The 23,262-nt window shown below is 42.7% G+C and overlaps 1 protein-coding gene across 2 annotated transcripts in view; it reads left to right on the forward strand.

Annotated features, from left to right (window-relative positions):
- Positions 1-291: 291 nt before the first annotated feature.
- FNIP2 (folliculin interacting protein 2) overlaps positions 292-23,262 on the forward strand; it is a 68,491-nt gene continuing 45,520 nt past the window's right edge. Inside the window, exon 1 of one of the 2 annotated variants that reach the window (XM_084856358.1) lies at positions 292-704. In XM_084856358.1, the coding sequence (XP_084712484.1) occupies positions 583-704 (122 nt within the window). In that variant the 5' untranslated portion in view covers positions 292-582. The remainder of the gene's footprint in view (positions 705-23,262) is intronic. The other variant, XM_084856357.1, reaches the window with a different exon arrangement.

Genomic DNA, 23,262 nt, shown 5'->3' on the forward strand with positions numbered 1-23,262 from the left:
AGCCTCCTTTTCCATTAGCTCCTCATTCCTTTTCGCGTCCCTTTCGATGGCTCTGGAACTTTTTCCCTTCTAAAAAAACACGTTAAAGAACGCAAGCAGTCTCGTATCGCTTTAAGAGTGGCTCTTGGAGCTTTGGGGCGTGCCCGGGGAAGGCTCGGAATCCCCGGGTATCCAATGACAAACACTGGACGGGTGTTGCACGTTCGGAAAGATCCCGAGAGAGACTCGGATTCCGGGCTGCGGAGCGCGAGCCGATCGCGCGGGGGAGCTGTGCGCGCTGCTGGGTAAACCGGCTTGGCAATCGCCCAGTCATATGACTGGCCGCCTCCATTAATGCCTGCCTGGGAAAAGAGGGAGGCGCTGGCTAGTAAGGGGCATTAATTAAGCGCTGCTGCTGCTGCTGCTGCTGCTTAGCGGCCCGCTCTTGATGACCCGGTCGCCGCTGGCATGAGCACTGCTACTGACGCGGCTGCAGCAGCAGCAAAGCCTCCGGACCGCGGCTAGCTCAAGGGGTTTGTTGTATGTAAACCCTGGCTCCACACCCATGCTTTCCTAGGCGGCGGCGGCGGCGGCGGCGGCGGCATGGCTCCTACGCTGCTCCAGAAGCTATTTAACAAAAGGGGCGGCGGCAGTATCTGTAGTAGCAGCAGTGGCGGCGGCAACTCGGCTTCTCCCCCTGGTAGGGAGCCCAGGGAATGGTTCAGGTGAGGAAATGCGTTCCTTACTCTTGAGTCATCATTGGTGTGTGTGTGAGTGAGTGTGTGTGTGTCATTCTGGCAAGAGCCCGGCGCCCACGAGATGAGAGAAATTCAGGGGGTGAATGAGCTCTTTTTCTCGTATGCACACCCAGGTCGCTTTTTCCTCGCTTATGCAGCCTCCGCTCCGCTCTCCTTGCCGAAGTGTTCGTAGGGCGTCTTGGCAAAGTGTCCCGAGATGGAAGGGCCAGGAAGGGAGAATTGGCTTGCTACAGGTAGCCTTTGGTTCGAGGGAGAGTGCGGTGCTGTGGGAGGAATGTGGTTTAAAAAAAAAACAAAAAACATGGCCCTGAAATGGTTAAGACTCGTTGCACATGTTCACCAACTGTTTCGTAATAGGCAGCCTTCTTTCCGGGGCAAAGTCTGTTAGAGTCGGTGAGCCGAGCTTGTGGTTATGATGTACCCCCTGTATTCTGGAGTGTCTCCCATTTCCTTTTCAGGTGGCTTAGGCTGCAATCCTATGCACGCTTGTCTCGGAGTAAGCCTCATTGAACTCAATGGGACCAACTTCTGAGTGGACATAAGGTTGTACGGTTATTTATTTATTTGCTGCACTGGGCTTCAGGTGAGAAATGTCTAATTCGAGGCGATGTCATGTGATGGAGAAAGCATGGGACTTGAACTGTTCCCCTTTTTCAAATTTCTGTTCAGCCATGAGCACCTTGGAAGATGCATAGGATACAAATACAACCGTCTTGTGATGTTTAATGCTATGTGGTAGATCTTCTACAATACAATCCTATATGTGGAAATAAGTCCCTCCATGTTCATTAGGGCTTTCTCCTAGGTAAATGTGCATAGGATTGCAGCTTCAGTTAGTAGGGAATAGTAGTTGGGAGTGTAGGCTTATATAAATTTGCCAATATGAATTTTAAAAACATGGTAACACTTTGCTATTTATCTTATTTTGTATATAATTTAATGATAAATGTATATGTATGTCTTTTTCATTGCGTAGCTAGTATCTCTTACGTAATTTGTGATTGATAGTAATTTCGTGTTTATATTGTTTGTAGATAATGTTTTCATGTATGTATAGAACTGCAAATAAAATTTTAAAAAACGTGGTAACTCATTTTCTGACACTGCAGATATGCATTTAGTATTATAAAATTATTTTTTTTAAAATTGACAGTGCAATCCTATGCATATCTACTGAGAATTAAGTCCAGTTATATTCAACAGGACTTACTCCCAGGTAGGTGGATGTAGGCCTGAGATGTTTTGAGCCTCTTGTCTCGGTTCACCTACTACCATATGTCCTTTGAGGGCAAAGAGTGTCTGCGCTGAACTTGTGTTCAGATCTCCGTTGATACATACAAACAATCTAGCCCAATCCAACTATTGTCAAGTGATGTCTGAATTGGATAGGATGGCAACTAGTGCTTTGCTCTGAAGCAGGGGTGGTCAACAAATGGCCTAGGGGGCGCGTGTGGTTCCCCAGGGCCTTGAGTATGGCCCCCGCACTGCTGAAATTCAGTGGTGCAGCAGCAAAAACATTGGCCGGCAAGCTGCTACGGAGACTCAAAAGTGCCAAATCTAGCTTGTTTTCAAATCACTACAGTGACTAAAACGGGCCACATGTAGCTCTTTTTTTATGCTAAATGTGGCTCTTTTGAGTAGCAGCTTGCTGCCACATGAAACTGCAGTTTTTGTTGCTGCTGCGGGAGGTGCAGCAGCAAGAGTGCGGGACTGATAATGGGCCCCTGGACCACCCAGCATTGTCCATTCCTGCTTTGGAGCAAGGATGCTGGACTCTAGCATATAGTCAGCATACTGCACTACCACCACATACACAACTTCAGATGTGCAGCGACACCTGTGCAATAACTGCAGAGCTTTCCATACATCCCAGCTTGGTGTAAACAGGGCATGGTGTGGAATGAGCTTGCAATGTAAGAGTGGTGGGTGACACTAGAGAGTAATAATGCGAGTCTGTATTTCATTACAATGCCAGTATCAGGACTGTAACCTGCGCCCGTGCAAGGCTTTACTCTATTTACCTGACAAGACTAACATGTTAACCAGAACCCCATAGAACAAGCAGCACACACATTCCCTGCACACACAGACATGTGCCAGGAATATAAAACCGCCACCAAGCAACATCCTCCAAGGCATCCTTTGGAGGCATAGAGGGTATGGCCATAAACCAGCAGTAGCCCAGCACCAGTGAAAAAGGAATCATGTACAGAGGGAAGGTTATGATAGTAACTACGTACATACATTTGGGGATGCCCTACTAGTATTGATGCAGAAATGTACTGGTGGCTGCCTCTGTTGGAGCAATCGCTTCTGGCTGCTCTAAGCTTTGTGAAAAAATTCCATATTTAGGAATGGGCAGCAAGGAGTGAGATGATTCCACAATCCCCAAAATAACTTCTAATTTATGGAGAGAACAGAGGTACTTCCAAGTTAAGGGTTACTTTCTGCTTCTAGAGTGAACTGAACAAGTCCAGCTATTCTGTATCTGTTCTTACTGTCTTCAGATGAGCAGAATTAATGTTAATATTTCCTAAGGAATTTCCTTGAATGTATTTTCACACTATCATTCTTTGTGTTTATGACCCTTTTGCCTGTAGACTTGAATTCATAAAAAAAATAGCTTCCCTAGATGTAATGGAAACTACTTCTCTTCACTGAAGTTTGAGGTCCAACATTAGTGGGGGTTTTCCTGCAGTAATTAGTCCAGCTACTTCAGACCGTAGTGTCAAACTGCTTTTTGTATTTCCTGTTCCCTTCCTCCTTTATTTGCTGAATAATCGAATGGTTAAGAAATGGGTCATTTCATAATCTTGTATTGTGGGGGAAGCTGGTCAAGGCCAGGCCGATGATGACATCACATGTGTAGACAGCACACTTTCACATGACATCCCATTCCATTCATTGTGACTGGTCAGGTCTTGTGACTGGGTAGTGTCTGGATCTTTTGCCGGAATCTGTCCTTTTGAAATGCTAAATACACTGTGAAATAAAGAAAAGGGGGGTTGAGGTGTGGGTTTCAGAAGGTGGTGGGTTTTTTGCCTTCTTGCAGTTGAATACTTAGTTGTTGTTTTAAATTACTTTTCTGCTAAATAAGCTCTCAAAGCGTATTACAGAAAAGCGCCATATATTACTCTTACGTTAATTATCCTTCGTTAACATTGCTGCTCTTCAGCAGCCTCGGGTGGAATGGCTGAAGGTTGAAACATTTAGGGAGACCTATGCCCCAGGTTCCTCCTGAAGAATTATACTTTCAAATTCATCCATTCATTTATTAAATTTATTAGATGCCTCTCTCTAAAAAAGACTCAAGGTGTCTTATAGCAGGGGCTAAAACATAGAAAGATGTGATTTCCTTTGTTTACATAGAAGCCCCATAACTTTACAGGACCTTTGCAAGAGTATCTGAGTTAGCCACATAGAGATCTTATTCAGACGTAATAGCAGCACTCAACAGCAATTCATGCGTTAATTAAACTATGATGCATACCATGTGCAAGGTCCTTTCAGTTTCCAGCAACAACCTACAAATGCCACATGCATAGTTTCTTACCATGACATCCAAACCCGAGCAGTTGGGGTTGTTTAGCCCACAAACAACCCTGGTTAACCCAAGAACAAACCATGGTTTAACTGGGAGTTGTTCAACCCACAAACAACCCCAAGTGCCCATTTTCAGATGTCACGGTAACACATGATGTCTGAATAGATTAATTGTTGTGGATTAATCCATGAATTACTGCCGAATGCCACTGTTACACCCAAACAGCTCCAGATTCTGCCTTTTTCTATACAGTTACTTTTCCCCTCTGCTTTCATGTTAGGCTTTCAGCGTCTCCTACACAACCACTTACCCAAGCCATCTATGTAGTTCTCAGTGCATAATCTCTAAAGTGAGAGGTGCTGGGTCTTGAGCAGAGCTGGAAGCTCTTATTCCTCATTCCAGGAATGGGAGGATTGTAACTTGATCGTGAGGAAAATGCAATATGCATATGTTTGGAGATGCTCAATTTTCTGTGTTCTTCTGAAGAGGAATCCTGACAATCACTAAGGTTATGCCCCATTTTGCACCTTTACCTGGAGGACCCATATGGCAACCTAAGATCTGCAAGGGCAGATCTGGTCCTGAGGCATCCTGACTGTCCTCTTGTCATGCAAATGCCAGATGTTTTTGCTTTTGTATGCATCTAAGGAAGGAGGAGAAAAGCGAAGGCAAACCCACAAACTCCTTCATTCCATGCTGAGCTGGTAATCAAACCAGTCCATCTGGTTGTTTTAAATGTGTTTTAACAGTCGAATACAAAATTTAGGAAGTGTGGATTTTCATAATATAAGAGAAGTTGTGACACACCTTGGCTTTGCTATGACGCCTGCCTTTTTGTCTTGTTATCCTTTCATATGGATTTAGTGCACTGAGAAGCAGACAATGTCATCACTACAATTTTTGCGCTAGTATTAAAAGAGAACTTCGTTTGCACTGCAGGCAGGTTGTGGTGAGCTGCACGTGTTCCAGATTTTCAGATACTGACGAACACGCAATGTAGTTTGGTAAATGAAATAATTGATTCTTCATATTGCCAGTTCAGATTTTATTCATAAATTTCATTGGCACCTCCTGTAATATATACTATCTTCATTCTTTTCTTGTGTAGAGTTAAAATGAAATGTCTTTCAGTATCAAATGAAGAGGCAGAGAGCAAGAGCAAGAGAGCATTATTTTATGAGTAGACATACTGTGGTGAGGTAGTGCAAAATGTAAATGACTAGCTAGCCCTGCTCTCTCTGGGACCAATGTTGCCTGTGTTTCATGACATGGTGGTGACCTCAGATCATGGGCAGGTTTTGACAGGAAGGGCTATACCTACCATGATCCAGCCTCAAAACTGCATAAGTGATAAGGTGGATCACTGATGAGTATTATGTGCGCAGAAGACATTCGAAGGGTGGTCAAACTTTGCTGATCTTTATCACCATGTTGTCTAAAATCACAGATTCTAGTATTGGAGCACTTGGGTATCTTGGGACTCTGAGTAGGTGCTGGTAGGTCCTCCCAGTACCAGGATGCCCAGTATCCAGCACCTTCTGTTCTCCAGATCACTTACTTTGGCTTTTTCTTTCCTTTATTAGAACCTGGCCACAACAAATAAAAATTATGTGGCATGAAGAGCTGGATTCTGCAACCAGCATAACCCCAATGCCAACATATTTTTTGTACTAGCTAATCCAATGTTTCTGAGGAGCAGGTGTGCTTATATGGACTCTGTATGGCAAGGAGGTCATGCACCCAGTTTAAATTGAGCAAATTTACAATGTATGTGCTGAAGTTTTGGATAATTCAGCTTATAGTAGTTATTGGGTAAGAGTAAGAAATTATATGGGGCAGTGAAAGCCTGGTGATATTTCCTTATATATGCATACCCATCCCTCAGCTTTGATGATTTCACTATGTAGCATCCTTACTGTCAAGGCTGTTTTTGTAGCCATGGGTTTTAGATAATTATCCTACAGTTCTCTGCAAGGACAAAGCAGCTGTAGCTTTTAAGTTACTGGTTCGCAGTGTGATTTTCCTTCCTCTCCTGGGCAGATTCAGGAGGCAGCCAGAAGCCTGTTGTCTCCTTCAGTTGGGAACATGTAAGCATGTTGTCTCGCTTCCTTCCTGAGCTCAGTGGTAGAGCACCTTCTTTGCATTCAGGAGTCCTAGGTTCAGTCCCCAGTATTTCCAAGTAAGGCTGTGAAAGATTCCTGTCTAAAACTAGAAAGCAGCTGCCAGTCAGTTCAGGCAACACTGAACTAGATGGATCAACATCTATGTAGTTTCTGATTTTCCTAACGTGGAGTTATGTGGTGGACATGGAGTCCTACTACCTGCCTGGAGTTTCCTTATCGATTGGGAATAGTTTTAATTTATGGGCATACTTTGCTGGTTGCTTTTAAATGGGAGAGAGGTCTTTGTTTGGTTTTGTTACTGGCACGTGGAAGATGCTGGATTTCTTCCCAGTCACTCTTGCTGTGTTGATGAAGTCCAAGCACTTTGTGGTGGTGAACGTCTGCTCCAATGCAAACACCTGCAGAACAGTTGTGGTGGTGTTAAGGTGCTGCAAGACCCTCTTGTTTCATTTATAGAGATTAAAGACTTTACTATATAGAACCCCAAAAGAAGAGTTGTTGTGATACATGGTGGAATATATCATATGGTTGGGGCAGATTCAGATAACACATCTCTACTCATGGTTTGCTTTTTTAAAGTGATTCCATCATGAGCCTATGGATTTGTTAGATGTATGTTTCCTCAATATAACATATATTCTTCTCCAGCACTGTTCATAAATTTGACTGTGAAAGTTCCCACATTAGGTCCTTACAGAATCACTCAAATCAATGAGTGGTGTTGCAGTCTTCACTGCACAGCCTCATCTTCCCTGATGAAAAACAAGAATGAAAACCTTTTGCGATAATTTGCGAAAATAAACAAACACTGCATCAAAAGAATATCACAGGATATGTTTGTCAGCTTTGAAAATTGTAGGTTTCAGCTTTGAATACTTTGGAATGACTTCAGCTTCTTCATCTCTGTCCTTTATAGCATTTGCAGTTGAACACATGAGGTATTGCTGCTGTGCAGAGCCTCTAGCTGGTAACAGTGTTGGTTTGGTGAATGAGCTCATTCACTTGGCAGTAGATTGCAAGCCATTCCTTTGGCTATGTTGCAGTGATTAGATTCTGCCAGCACAACATAAATAAATGAGAGAACACTTTATCAAGTGGCTGGCAATACTCTACTGTATTACCAGACACAGTAAAAGGAAGAAAAAGGAAAGTGAGTGAGTTTGGTTGAGTTTGCTTACTGTTCTGAGACTATAGACACTTGGGTTGTTTTGTTGTTTATTCGGTCAGTCGCTTCCGACTCTTCGTGACTTCATGGACTAGCCCACTCCAGAGCTTCCTGTCGGCCGTCGCCACCCCCAGCTCCCCCAAGGTCGAGTCCGTCACCTCCAGAATATCATCCATCCATCTTGCCCTTGGTCAGCCCCTCTTCCTTTTGCCTTCCGCTTTCCCTAGCATCAGCATCTTCTCCAGGGTATCCTGTCTTCTCATTATGTGGCCAACGTACTTCAGTTTTGCCTTGAATATCCTTCCCTCAAGTGAGCAGTCTGGCTTTATTTCCTGGAGTATGGACTGGTTTGATCTTCTTGCAGTCCAAGGCACTCTCAGAATTTTCCTCAGCACCACAGTTCAAAAGCATCTCTCTTCCTTCGCTCAGCCTTCCTTATGTTCCAGCTCTCACAGCCATAGGTTACTACGGGGAATACCATTGCTTGAACTATGCGGACCTTTGTTGTCAGTGTGATGTCTCTGCTCTTCACTATTTTATCAAGATTTGTCATTGCTGTCCTCCCAAGAAGTAAACGTCTTCTGATTTCCTGGCTGCAGTCAGCGTCTGCGGTAATCTTTGCACCTAGAAAGACAAAGTCTGTCACTGCCTCCACGTTTTCTCCCTCTATTTGCCAGTTATCAATCAAGCTGGTTGCCATAATCTTGGTTTTTTTTGTGGTTGAACCACAACCCAGCTTTTGCACTTTCTTCTTTCACCTTCGTCATGAGGTTCCTCAGCTCCTCCTCGCTTTCAGCCATCAAAGTGGTATCATCTGCATATCGGAGATTGTTAATGTTTCTTCCAGCGATTTTAACTCCAGCCTTGGCTTCATCAAGCCCAGCACATCACATGATGTGTTCTGCGTACAGGTTGAATAGGTAGGGTGAGAGTATACAACCCTGCCATATTCCTTTCCCAATCTTAAACCAGTCCATTGTTCCGTGGTCTGTTCTCACCGTTGCTACTTGGTCGTTATACAGATTCCTCAGGAGGCAGACAAGATGACTTGGTATCCCATACCACCAAGAACTTGCCACAATTTGTTATGATCCACACAGTCAAAGGCTTTAGAATAGTCAATAAAACAGAAATAGATGTTTTTCTGAAACTCCCTGGCTTTCTCCATTATCCAGCGGATATTGGCAATTTGGTCTCTAGTTCCTCTGCCTTTTCGAAACCCAGCTTGTACATCTGGCAGTTCTCGTTCCATGAATTGCTGGAGTCTACCTTGCAAGATCTTGAGCATTACCTTACTGGCATGTGAAATAAGTGCCACTGCTCGATAGCTTGAACATTCTTTGGTGCTTCCCTTTTTTGGTATGGGGATATAAGTTGATTTTTTCCAATCTATTGGCCCTCCTTGTGTTTTCCAAATTTGCTGGCATATGGCATGCATCACCTTGACAGCATCATCTTGCAAGATTTTAAACAGTTCAGCTGGGATACTGCCATCTGCTGCTGCCTAGTTATTAGCAATGCTTCTTAAGGCCCATTCAACCTCACTCTTCAGGATGTCTGGCTCTAGCTCACTGACCACACCATCAAATCTATCCCCAATATTATTATCCTTCCTATACAGATCTTCCGTATATTCTTGACACCTTTTCTTGCTCTCTTCTGCTTCTGTTAGGTCCTTGCCATCTTTGTTTTTGATCATTTTTGACCCATTTTTGCCTAGAATGTACCTCCCATGTTTCTAATTTTCTGGAAGAGGTCTCTTGTCCTTCCTATTCTATTATCTTCTTCCGCTTCTGCGCATTGCTTGTTTAAAAATAATTCCTTATCTCTTCTGGCTGACCTCTGGAATTTTGCATTTAATTGGGCATATCTCCCCCTTTTACTGTTGCCTTTTGCTTTCCTTCTTTCTTGGGCTGCTTCCAGTGTCTCAGCAGACAGCCATCTTGCCTTCTTGGTTTTCTTTTTCTTTGGGACGTTTTTTGTTGCCCCCTCCTGAACAATGTTGCGAATTTCTGTCCATAGTTCTTCCGGGACCCTATCTACTAAATCTAGTCCCTGAAATCTATTCTTCCCCTCCACTGCATATTCATGAGGAATATTCGTGAGCTCATATCTAACTGGACTGTGGGTCTTCCCTATTCTCTTTAGTCTGATTCTAAAGTGTGCAATAAGAAGTTCGTCCGGGTCTTGTTTTTACCGACCGCATAGATGTCCGCCACCTTTGGCTACAAAGGATGTAGTCGATCTGATTTCGGTGTCGACCGTCTGGTGAAGTCCATGTATAAAGTCGTCTCTTAGGTTGTTGGAAGAGAGTGTTTGTTATGCACATTGAGTTCTTTTGGCAAAATTCTATCAGCCTATGTCCCGCTTCATTTTGTTCTCCCAGACCATGCTTGCCTGTAATTCCAGGTGTCGTTTGACTACCCACCTTAGCATTCCAGTCTCCTGTAATGAAAATAACATCTTTGTTTGGTGTACTATCCAGTAGGTGCTGCAGATCCTCATAGAACTGATCTACTTCTGCTTTTTCAGCATCTGTGGTTGGGGCGTATATTTGGATCACTGTGATGTTAAATGGCTTACCGTGAATTTGAATTGAGATCATTCTGTCATTTTTTTGGATTGTATCCAAGCACTGCTTTATCCACTTTAATTATGAAGGCTCCTCCATTTCTTCTGTGGTCCTCTTGTCCACAATAGTAGATCTGGTGGTCATTTGATGTGAAGTGGCCCATTCCAGTCCATTTCAGTTCACTGACACCCAAAATGTCTATATTTAATCTTGACATCTCCCGAATAACCACATCCAATTTGCCCTGGCTCATAGATCTTACATTCCAGGTTCCTATGGTGTGCTGATCTTTAGAACATCGGATTCGTCGTTCACCACCAGCACCATCGGCTGCTAGCCGTCCTTTCGGCTTTGAGCTAGCTGCGTCATCACATCTGGGGCTAGTTGAATTTATCCTCTGTTCCTCCCCAGTAGCATTTTGACCATCTTCCGACCTGGGAGTCCCATCTTCCAATGGTATACCGACATATCTCTGGTTGTACTGATCCATTTAGTTTTCATGGCAAGAATACTGGGATAGGTTGCCGTTTCCTTCCCCAGGGATCGTATTTAGTCTGACCTCTCTGCCATGACCTTCCCGTCTTGGGTGTCCCTTTATGGTTTAGCTCATGACATCATTGAGGTGCTCAAGCTCCAGCGCCACGACAAGGTAACGATCTCCTTTGCTGAAGAGAGACTTGGGAGCAACACTAAATTTGAGATAGCATGTATTTTTTAGTGTATTACTGTTATAAAGCATGCATTCTATGCTTTATGATTTTTACTATAGATAATAAATTAATATGAAGAATCTTCTTGATCAGGGCTATAATTTGTCCAGCTTTCAGAAAAGCTGAGTGGGAAAATGAGTGGAGAAATAAGGTTCAACACGTTGGATAGATGCTGTAGTGAGGGATACATGAACTGAGTATAGATGGGCATTGGGGCAAGTGTTTGTATGATCACAAGCTGAAATCACAAGAGAATCAAGGAAGTGAGTAAGTCTTGCATTTATGACTAAATATGAACAGGGATGGCCTTTTCAACAGTTCAGCTCTGTTTTGAAATTATCTGATACTTCAGTATGTGTGAATAGACAGAGCAAGTACTAGGTTCTAATCATGTCTTTGGTTGTATTTTTGGCTATGGCTCCACAGCCATAGCCAAAAATACAAAATGAAAATGAGCTTTGCAACAGGTTGGCTGTGGCTATCAGACTGAAATGACTTGAAAGTACAAACATTTATCTTACTGAACATCTAACATAGCATTGACCCCAGCTTCCATGCTGCCTCCTAACTGCAGAGAAAGAAGATAGGAGTTGAAAGCAGTCAAATAGTAGGTGGAACATTGAGGTTTCACAGCGAGCACAGTATGTGAGACTGTGAGCCCCTAATAAAGCTGCTGTTTTGCTGCAACATCTTTGCTGCTTTCTTGGTTTGTGAAAGTTTAAAGTAGGTTCTTTGACTTAGAATTTGCATGCTTTTGGATACCTGTATGAATTTGTTCCTCCTGTGCAAGCACCGGGTCATTACTGACCCCTAGAGGGACGCCGCTTGCGCTAGCGTTTTTGTGGCAGACTGTTTTCCCAGTAGTAATGTATGGCTGTGAGAGCTGGACTATAAGGAAGGCTGAGCGCCAAAGAATTGGTGCTTTCGAACTGTGGTGCTGGAGAAGACTCTTACGAGTCCCCTGGACTGCCAGGAGGTCAAATCAGTCCATCCTAAAGGAAATCAACCCTGAGTGCTCATTGGAAGGACAGATACTGAAGCTGAAGCTCAAATATTTTGGCCACCTAATGCGAAGAGAAAACTCTCTGGAAAAGACCCTGATGCTGGGAAAGACTGAAGGCAAAAGGAGAAGGGGACAGCAGAGGATGAGATGGCTAGATAGCATCACCGATGCAATGAATATTAACTTGAGCGCAGGACAGGAAGGCCTGGCGTGCTATGGTCCATGGGGTCACGAAGAGTCGGACACGACTGAACAACAACAACAACATGAATTTGTAGGCACCTTATGGATGCAATCCTATGCATGTTTAGGCAGAAATAAGTTCTCCAACTCCCAGTTGGCTGGGGAATGCTGGGAGTTGTTGGAGTTTTTCTGTCTAAACATGCATAGGATTGCATGCTAACTCTTATAGCACAATCTTATGCATTTTCAGACAGAAGATCAGTCCTGCTGCATTCAGTGGCACTTACTCCCTAGTAAGTGTCTTTAGAACTGTAGCCTTAAGCTGGAGGGTGAGTTTTAACCGTGTGTGTGTGTGTGTGTGTGTGTGTTTTTGTTTTAATGAAAATTCACTGGAACACACCAGCTTTTCTCAGGGTAGCATAGCAATTTAAACTGGCAAATGGGGAAGCTGAGGATACATTTTGGATGGGCACAAAAATGGTATGTGCCCTGTGCCTTGAAGCGATTTTTCTAAAACAAATTGCTATAATTTGGCCATTCTTTGTCAGATCCCTGTCCTACCCCCCCCCCCAAAATGTGCCATATCCTATCCCACACTGGGTAGATTCTCTACATCACAGTTCATACTGATAGGACAAAGAGCCTTGATTATATGATGAATATGAACATCATGCATTAACAGTGTTAAGATGTGCACCAAATCCTTGCTTTTTCAACATCTAGGTGGCCGCTGCCCCATTGTGTCTTTTGTTTCAGTTTTGCCTCCAAGCTGAAAGACTAAGGGGCAGTGTGTGCACACAGAGGCGAAGTTGTACACAAGTATCCTATGTGAATATGTACGTCTGTATTGCTTATGTGGTATGTATGGAAGGAAAGGTGGGAGCCTTAATGTCCGTCATGCTTTAAGTGCTTCAGTCAATTTATAAATGCCTAGATGCTACTCTTAAGCTGAAGGTTTTTCAATCCCAGAACTTTATTCAAAGACAGAGAGCTGCTGCTGCTGGTAACCATAGAAACACACTTTTGCAGAATCTGGGAGACTTTCAGGCTGCATTTCCTCCTACGTTTCTTGCTGTTTTTCTGGCTCACGATTTCTCTCACTATAGGAGGGTACACAGTGGCCCCTTACCTGTACCTTCAGTGCTACTGTTGAGGTGGTTGGCCCAGGAGGACTCCCCCCTCCCTCATGTGGAGCTCCATGCATGTATGTCGGTACTCGGTACTCTTGTAGGGCCCATTCTTAGCCTTATTGAATGTATGGCCTATAGTGGAGGGACTGTTCCTGGTGTGTGTGTGTGTGTGTGTGTGTGTGAGAGAGAGAGAGAGAGAGAGAGAGAGGTGGGGCTGATGGGTGCAATCTCACTCTCCCCCTTCTCTTGAGGAGTGTGTGTCTGGGCAGCCCTTATGGAAACACTCTTTGCTGTCTTGTGCTTGCTGAGTGTATTGTGGTAGTTATTGCCAAATGGTGTGTTAAGCCTGTCTCGTTGCTCTAGAGAGGTATGATTTTAATGGTGCAAGAGGTCTCAGGTTCAAATTGTGGACATCCATCTGGTGAGGAGAGGAAGGATTTCTGTACCTCTAGACCCAGTGTAGGACAATGGATGGCATGTAGCCTTCAGACAATCGTTACCTTGCAGGGTTTCTGAGGAAAAACTTGGATAACCCACCCAATGTACGCTGCCCACAGTTCATTGGAGGAAGGCTGGAATGCAAATACAATTACTATAGCACAGCCTTCCCCAAGCTGGTTCCCTCTAGATGCTTTGGACTACAACTCCCATAATCCCTGACCACTGGCTTCCTGGCTGGGACTGATTACAATTGTAGTCCAAAACATTTGGAGGGCGCCAGGCTGGGAAAGGCTGCTATAGCATATAGGTATGGATGAGGGAGATGCTGGTATGGTTTCCTGATGCTCACAGAATTCTTGTGGTCCCCTGGTCCCGCTTGGAAAGGTTTTTCAAAAGTAGAAGAAAACAGTTTGCTGAAAAGAGTAACACGTGGCCTCCGCTGGTAATATTGAGTGCATTGAGGCAAATAGTACAAAATATGGAAATAGCCTCAGAACTTGGGTTTCTTGGAATCTCAGCTTTCGTTTAAAGATTAAAAAAAGCAAGCTTATAGTCCTCCATACTCACAGATCTGTTTGTTTGGTTTAGGGAGGAGAGGAGCAGGTTTTTGTAATCCAAAGGAGGCCCTGTGCAGCTCCTTGTCACTTTCCATTGCTGCCAGTGTTCTTGTATCTCCTTCACGTCCTCCCCAGATCATAGCTCTCTTCTTTTTCCCTTTCCTTTGGTGGCACATCTTAATGTGTTCTTGTAAAGTACTCTGTACACAGCAGGTTTCCTCCCTTTTCATTTTTAATCCAAATTTAATCATTTTTATTCCAAATCCAAAGGAGGCTAAATTCAGTAGGAAGCGCCGAGATCTTCTGCAGCAGACAACTTGGTGATTGCTATGAACCAAACTCTGAAAAACGGTATACAAAATAGTGCTTAGATTTTTCCCGTTGTCTTGATTAAAACTTGCTATGGAAGAGTTAATTCTGCCCGGACAGAAGGTGAATGAAAGAGATCAAAGGAGACAATGTTGTTTTTGCTTACTTTTGAGTTGCCTTTCAACATTTAATGAATTGGGTACACTAGGTTTGATAATTTCTCAAAAGAGGGTGCATTTTCTAGATTACTTTTTTTTCCTGTGGCTGAGGCCCTTTAGTACTATTGACAGACAAGGATTTGTCGGGTGAGCATGTGAAGAGACCTTTTGCACATAAATGCTGTATGTGCATAGAGCGCCTCTGTGCAAGGGGGGGTCCTTTGTCAGTCAAGATCTCCCCTCTGCGTAAGGGAGGACTATGTGCAAACCACACTTGACGAATTTGGGGTGGGAAAGAGGCATGGCACGTGCAGCAGCATGGGATGGAGCTAGACTTTGTGGCTCCATGACTCCGTCAAATGTGTGTTGAACGTATGAGGGAATGAAGATGACCCCTTCCTTTATAAGCAGGCTTAGTACTGTAAGGTCCTGAATTAATAAACTATAATAATAAGCTAGTTTAGGTGTTCCCAAGCACTTTAGTGCACCAGTGGGAATTCTTTTACTTTTCTTGAAGAGCAGGTACTGATACCTGATCACACATGGCTTCGTTAAGTCAGAAATAAGGCCTTCCAAGTTTAAAACATGGTTTTCCATGCAGAGTGGTGGTAGGGTAGGAAAGGAGGCTGCTGTTTAGGGAAATACAAGTCCGAAGCACCCTTGGGTACATGTAACTAATTGCTAGAACTTGGCTATATAACTCTGCAACAATTCTTGGTATCTTTTCTTGGTTTAACCTTTGAATTAGGTGGTGTGTGAGTAGAGTATGATGAAAAAGGTGTGGTAACTTCGGCACTACGTGTAGTGTTTTGTTTTGACTGTATCTATCCCACAAGATTTCGTTTGACCTCATCACTCATTCCTGGACCTGAAATCTGTGGCCCGTGTAATTACTATTTATGTGCTGGCAAGTGATTTGGTGGAGTGAGGAGAACCCTTTTGTTACTGTCTGTTTGCCAAATGCTGTCCTTTGAGGACTTTACAAGTAATGGCACCTTTGCTATTTTTCTATGCTTGCTGGTTGACACAGAATAAGAAGCCAGCACATTTTAAAGCTAGGCTTTCAGAGGTAGAAAAGTCAAGCAGCATGACAATATGAGCTGTCTGAAGGATACAGTAAGAGTGGGATAGTCAGTAGATGATAGGTTTTTCTAGAAATATGTTTATTTCTTATGCTCTTAGTCTGCCCAATAGCTGGAATTCTCTAGGTGACAGTGATGTAGGGCAGACATTTTTCCATGGAAATTTTGTCAAAATTCAACATTTTCCAGAGCTTTATTTTTCCATGGACAATTTTCCATTTCATAAGTTCATTAATAACAATGAATGGATCCCAACTGCAAATACAATATTAGGCAATCGTGATAGTTTCAAAGTTGGAGATGAGTGCTTGTCAGCATATCATGCACGGTTCTTTAGGCTGCTAAAATGTATTAGCATGTCAACAGTTTTCAGTGCTGGCACAAGCTCTCCCACCACCTGAGGCATTGCAATAATCCAAATGGGTGGTTGTCAAGGCCAGAATAATGGCTGCAAGGCTATCTCTGGCCAAGGAGAGTCATATTATCAGAGGCTTAGTGTTCAATTTGTGTTATCCGTTTCAAGACAGCTTTCTAGAATTAAGGGTTCTCAATAGAGATGTGAAGGCCCAGAAAAAAACTGGGAAAATCCAGGGGAGGGGGGAACATTTTTTTTCCTAGGGCCATTTCTGTCCTCCCCCCCCCCCCAATTAACAGCTTTGGATTATGAAATATTTTCTAGTAGAACAATGAATAAAATATTTAAGATACGGTATTTATATATTGCTACTCAGCTTTTACTCCCCCCAAATGATTTCTAAAAACCATGTAATAATTTTTTTGTAGAAAGACCAGAGATGTAAAATTTCTGGGAATAATGAACCCATGGGAAGAAATGCTTTTTAAATTCTCCCTGTAATAATCTAAAAATAGTTATTTCTTCCATTCCTTATTAAAATTATTGATCTAGTGTATCTTTTAATGATAGACCTTTAGGGATGCTCCAAGTCATGCTCAGTTTCCCGACATGTGAGTAGAGTCACCATATCATAATATGGAAGAAAATACATTCTTGACAATTTGGATTTTGTTCTATATAGTCCTGTGTTTCTGGGCTTGTACTGCTTAGATGTTGTAATGGTCACTCCATGTAGTTCTAATCTAAAAGCTACACATGAAAGAAACACTGTAGGTTATCCCACCACTATCAAGCATGTGGGTTATCCCACCGAAGTTTCTTTTTGTAAATTTGAGGCTTGGGTCTATGGAGGTCACTGCCACAGTTCTTAATAAAGTTCCCAATTAGATATCACCGCTAGGGAATTCTGTCTTAGCTATAAAACCATTAACTGCTGGCATTAGAATAAACCCTCTCTTATCTAAACGAAACTCAGTAGCCTGGTTTCTATGGCATAGGATTGACACCACTGCTATAGACAACTTTGGAAAAAGAACAAAAATTAAGATGTTTGTAAATTATGTTAATAAATAAGAATAAAATGTTATTCTTCAAATAATAGGTTGAGATTGCTTAAAGGTTCTTAAATTAAATATGGGTGCTTACCATTCCTAATAGGTGAGAGAGTTTTTCTCGGCTAAATAAAACCTCAGTAGCTTTTCCTTCAGACCAGATTTCCCTAAACTCCACCCCACAAATGGGAACAGTTTTAGGAATTTCCTTGATCTTCCTTACAAACAGGAACAAATGCTTTACGCCACTCTGCCTCCAGTTCTTCCTGTTTCTACTGTCTTCTAGGATGATTCAGATATTCCAGGGACTACTTGCTGAAATTTCCTTTGGCCAGACATAAAATAGGAACCTAAATATATATATACTACGTATAATTTGCTTCGCTTATACAATTATCACGTGTGGTATAATTTAAAAGTATAGTTTATTTGGACAATTACAAATTTACTGAGTTTACTTGTTAAAAGTTTTAAATTTTAATGATAATTTTATGAGCAAATCAAGTTATGCAGAATATAGTTTATGTTCCTGAAGCAGCCTGGTGCCCTCCATATGTTTTGGACTACAACTTCCAGTGTTCCTGACCACTGGCCATGCTACTTAGTGCTAATGGAAGCTGAAGTTCAAAACATTTGGCGGGCGCCAGGTTGGAGAAGTCTGTCCTAAAGCAACAAAGTGACTTTAGATCTGTAAACAACACAAAAAAATAAGTATTGCATATTTTTCAATTTTCTCCAAAATTTCCATTTCCCCCCCGAAACCCCGCGGAAAGAACCTGTTTTTTTCCATGCTTCAAAATTTCAGGAAATTTTACATCTCTAGTTCTCAATATACCAGTTTGATGGCTAAAACTTAAAAAGGCTTGCCATTTACTTTATTTGCTCTCAGTCCAGAGGCCTTTACAACCCCCCCCATCTTTTGCAGTCAATAATCCTTCAAATATAACATCTAAGAAGAAATTTACTATGTGAGTAGGTTACACACAGTTTTGTGTTATGCAGTCTAGCATACCTGAAGTTGTTGGAAATGTAATGACTAGGGATTATTGTTCCCTTCCACGTAATTTATGATGGAAAGACACACATGTCTCAAATATACAGAACCATATACTTCCAACTCACTCAGTGCTTCTGCGTATTTAACAGGAAAACTGTTTTTTTAAACATAATGTGCACCCTTCATAACTGATATGAAGCTCATGTCGCTTGTGCAGGAGTATTCTTGCCAGATCCATACCATTGCATTATGTTGTAATATGTTTGCACTGAAAGAGTCCAGATCTATGGCTAGTGACATAGACGCAGTATCACACAATTGCCATCTTGTCGACTAGGTACGACCACATTGAAGATGTAGTGTGGATCTTGCTAGTGCTTTCGTCAAAGCTCCCCTCTTCAGCCAACTTGTAGGGGAATATTTTTACTTTATTTGGGGGACTGTGACCTTGGTCTCAACAGCTCTCCCTCGTCATTTGGGCGTACCTTCTACGTTTTACAGAGCAAGCCTATGCATGTTTAGTTAGAAGCTTCTTCCATTGCATTCAGTGGGGCTTACTCCCTAGTAAGTGTATTTACAATTTCAGTTTCATTATTGTAGTATTATGTCCCCAAATGGGTTAAGGAGTCTTGGATACCTGTTTTGAGATAAATTGTCTGTTGCCCTGTACAGCCCCATATAAACGCTTCCTCATGTGGTTGAACTGGTGGCTCGTTATTTGGTTTTTCAAGTCTATTTTTTTAAAAATTGCTTGGAGGTCTTGAGACACTTTATATTTATTTTACAAAATCTCTGCCTTCCTTGATGCAGCAGTATGGTGTGCACGTACAACAACAAGGCATAACATTTTACTTTTAGCATCTACTTCACATTTATTTGGACACAAAGCTGTTTCAATAGAAACGAAGCAGGAGTGCAATCTTATGTCTCCATAATCAAGAAACCCCTTTTGAAAAACCAAATTGCACAGGAACCTGAAATTACTCCGGTTTGTCAAGAAACCTACTGTTTGACCTTTGCTTATTATAGGTTGGATCCAAAGGTGCCTTTCTGCAGTTGGTACATAGCTTATTCTCCAAAAGTGTCATCTTCTTCTTTTTTTTTTTTTTACATTTCACACTCAAACATTGTGCAAAAAGAGTGAAACTAAATTGAGTCATCTTTGGCAAGAGGTCGCACCACCTCTTTCGTAGGCAGAAACAGGAGGTCTGCTGTGGAAGCTATGTATTATAGCATTCCACGAATTCTTATGTAAACTGTGGCGCAAGTGTTTGCAGAACAATGCTAGCCACAGTCTTCTTCCACTGATGACTTTTTGGGACCAACCTTTTTAAATACGGCCTGGCTCTGGAATCTGTTGCCACTTCTGCTACAGGAGAGGATTAAGGCAATTGTAATGTCTTGGTTGTATGCTAGGGGAGAGGAACCTCTGGCCCTAACCTAGCCGCAGCCTCTCCTTTGCCCCTGCATTGGAAAAAGCCTAGCTGAAGCACAGGGAAGGGCAAACACTCCCCGAGTGCAGCAACCCCACCACCCACTCAGAAAAATCACACACTGCAATTAGGCTTAAAAATAATAATAAAAATCTCAGTTTGCACCTGTGAAGGCTTTCTAAAGGCTTATTTACAGTGGCTGCATGGGGGAAGAGGTCAGAGCTCTGATTCCCAGCTCCAAGATCAGAGCGCTGTCTCCAGCTGTCTCAGAGCTGGGAATCCACACTATCCTATGGCTTGCTTGGGGGGAGTGTGTGCCTGGACAGATACCGAGGTGGCTGAGTGCCGACAGTGGGGATGAGCCTGCCCGCTTTGGGCTGTGGCCAGTGTGATCCTCAGGCTAAAAAGGGTTTCCCACTCCTTATTTGTTTATTTATTTTATTTCATATCTATACCTATAGCTGAAGCTCTCTCCTGCTGCACACCTTGAAATTGTTCCCAGAAGGAATAATGTTAGCCTTTTAAGTTGAACATTACAATTAATATTAGACCACTTGAAGATCAACTGATTAATATTGCAATGTCCAGTTATATTAAGAATTCCCGTACTCTGCTTTCACTGTGAGAAAATATTAATTATTCAAGCCCATGCATATGTTATTTTTTAAAAGAGCTCTTCCATTCTGATCAATAAGCCAACATTATCTGTCCTCCTCTAAAATGAATACAGTAACTTGATATCAGCATATTTAGCAGCTCCCATATACCTTGATCAATGACTCTAGAAAACAATGGGACTGAAGCCATTTCTGGGCTGTAGTTATCATGACTCATCTGCTGAGGCAGGATTTCCGAGCATTCATAGCCAGCTGGGTATGTAAACATCACTCCATAGTGTTCTTTTTTTTATTATTACAAGTCTGTGTGTAAAATGAGGGTGGGCATTTATGCCCCGCACCCTCTTTCTCCTTGCACAAATACTTACTTGTGCAAGTTATACAGAAAGAGGTAAAACTGCCACACCAAGCAAATGCGCATGCACACACGCTTGTGCGCATGTTAACTTCTGGACTCAAGGGTGGAGCCCAAAGGAAAGATCCACTATATGCAATTCATATAGTATAACTTTTACTATTCTTTTGATCTGAACTAATTTCTTTTGCTCAATCTTCAAATGCCAATACTTGGAATAACACAGATTCAAAAGAAATTAAAGGGCTGGTTCGTGACTAAACCTCCCTCCCTAGGGTCTCCCATATCTGTTTTCACTCCTAGCATGTTAGTGTAGCCAGGATTCATAACCTCCTAATGTAAATTCTCCAATTCTGTTTTTTGTTTAGTAGGTGGTGGCGGCTTACAGCATTTGATGCAGTAAGAGTAGCTGCATCCACTTTTGAACCCCCTGAGGCATTGTCTGAATGCTGGCACTGTTTCCTGTAATAGTGTACAGAGGTTTGCTTTTGTCTACTTTGACCTGTGCACTGAAATGTTTCTCAGACAGCACCACTGGCCAGTTTATGCAAACTGTTAATGGAATAGGTAACAGAAGCGGCTGTAATTCCAGTTAGGGTGTGTGTGAGAAGCAGAATGCTTCCCTAGTGATTCTCTGTGAACATGAATATGAGAACTCCACAAACTAGGAAGTATAAGCTGGAAAGGGTTACCAGGCCCATGTATCAGGATGCCAATCCCAGGTGTGGTCCGGAAGACTGAGCTGATGTCTCCAAGCTGTACCAGAGTGATTAGGTACTGAGGTCAACCAGTAATAAAGGGCAATCCACAGCTATAGATGCTAGGTGTTTCTTTTAACTGGCCTCTGTGCTGTCGCAGAAAGGGTTTTTTTTTTTTTTTAAGGGCATGTTGTCATTGTTGCTTAAAGTACATGGTAGAGGTACTGAGAGCTTGGGAGCATGTTGGGTGGTAAGGTAAAAACAGACACAGTAAGCCTAGCCAGATGTCAGTGTTTGGCAAAGAGCTTTCAGTTAGATATGTCCTGGCGGCATCTCTGCTGAGCGCTGTGTTCCTAGAAGTTGGCCCGATCCATCTGGGACAAGTACCATGTGAAATGAGGCATCTTCTGAGAAGAGGAAGGGTGAATGTAAAATGCTGTTGCTCTCAACAGAACCCAACCCTCTGTCTCTGCCAACGACATCTGCTCTATCAAGACAGTTTTGTGTCCGAATAAACGTGTAGATGCTGAAAGTCAAACATTACGCCTTGTTGTAGGTGCGCACCATACTACTGCATCAAGGAAGGCAGAGATTTTGTAAAATAAATAAGAAGTGTCTCAAGACCTCCAAGCAATTTAAAAAAAAAATAGACTTGGAACTTCTACTGTTGAAGTTGTGCCCTTTCAAACAAAAGACTCCGATAAAGTTTGCGTGCACATACAATCAATTTCTTTCTATTGACTTGTAGAGTTACCAACGCATTTCTGAAAGGTCTCCTATGCCTTTGAATCTGTGTGTGATAGCTCAGCAGATGACGGTTGTTGGTTGCTGTTTTTCCATTGCTACATCTCCATGTTAGGAAAGGTTATACTTTTCAGCTGTTTTCAGAGGGATAGCAGTGTTGGTCTTGTGATACCTTAAAGACTAACAGATGTACTCTGGCATAAGCTTTTGTGGGCTTCATCAGATGCATGGAGTATTGTGGAGTGTTTCAGCTTATATGTGCTACATGAGGTGCTGGTGAGGAAAGAATTGTAAACAGTAAAACTTCATCTGCTGAGTTCTTGTTGCACAGCTGTCCGAAGGCACAGAAATCCTATGAAGGAAAAAATGTTGGCAACTCTGTGAAGGAGAGAACAAAAAGTTAACTGCTTCCTGAAGTTGAGCTAGCTAGTCAATGGCAGCCATACATCAAACTTTCTTCAGAAGTAAACCAAGTTTGGAATTAATGAAGCTCATCTCAGCAACTGTGAAACGCTGTGACTCTTCTTGGCTGTCATATTTTATCAATGTTAGACAGAACTGGAGAAAATCAGAAATAACCCAGTGGAAAAAGAGAACACAGAGACTTGTTCTCTTTTCCATTGGCATAATTTATCAGTGAATGATTCTGTTGGATCTTGCTGTCAGGAGCGCCCTAGCGGCCTCTTTCAGTAGACTGCAATGGCCAACTCAAGACACAGACAAAAGGATTCTTTTCAAGGCTTTAATCCTTTTATAACTTAATGACTCTTTCAGATGCTAATCACCAGCGACTAAGCAAGGAACCTAAGAGTAGCCTATGCTCCGAGTAGGCAGTTGATCCCCATTTGAAGGAGAGTCACTTGAAGACCCTGAACTTATAGGCTAGGGAGAGATCGTCCCTCTTTCCCTTGGGTCCATGGGAGGCGGCCGTTGCTTGCGCGCCAAACGGGTGCTACACCCCCTTTCCGTGCCCTCCATTGCTCGTTGCTCCCTGCGTCTGCGTCGAGTGTCTAGCAAGCCCCCCTCCCGCACTTTCTCACTGCTAGGATCACTATCTCAGGAATGCCTGCAGGAGGAATCTCTGCCAGCTGCTGTGCCTGTGAGGGATGAGCTGGCTCCTCTCCCATGGATTGCTGATCCTCCTCAGAATCAGAACTGCTTTGGGGTTCTATTGGCTCAATTTCCACCCTGACACTTACCTTGCAAAACTAGATTTTCCAATCCCTGGGATTCAAAGCACCAGATATTTCCAAGGGCTGAGCTACTTTGATATTTTTAACAGTTCAGCACAATATTG

Source organism: Heloderma suspectum, chromosome 5 (genome assembly GCF_057233095.1).
Source record: "Heloderma suspectum isolate Gila_16-S chromosome 5, 16-S_ref, whole genome shotgun sequence".
NCBI lineage: Eukaryota > Metazoa > Chordata > Lepidosauria > Squamata > Helodermatidae > Heloderma > Heloderma suspectum.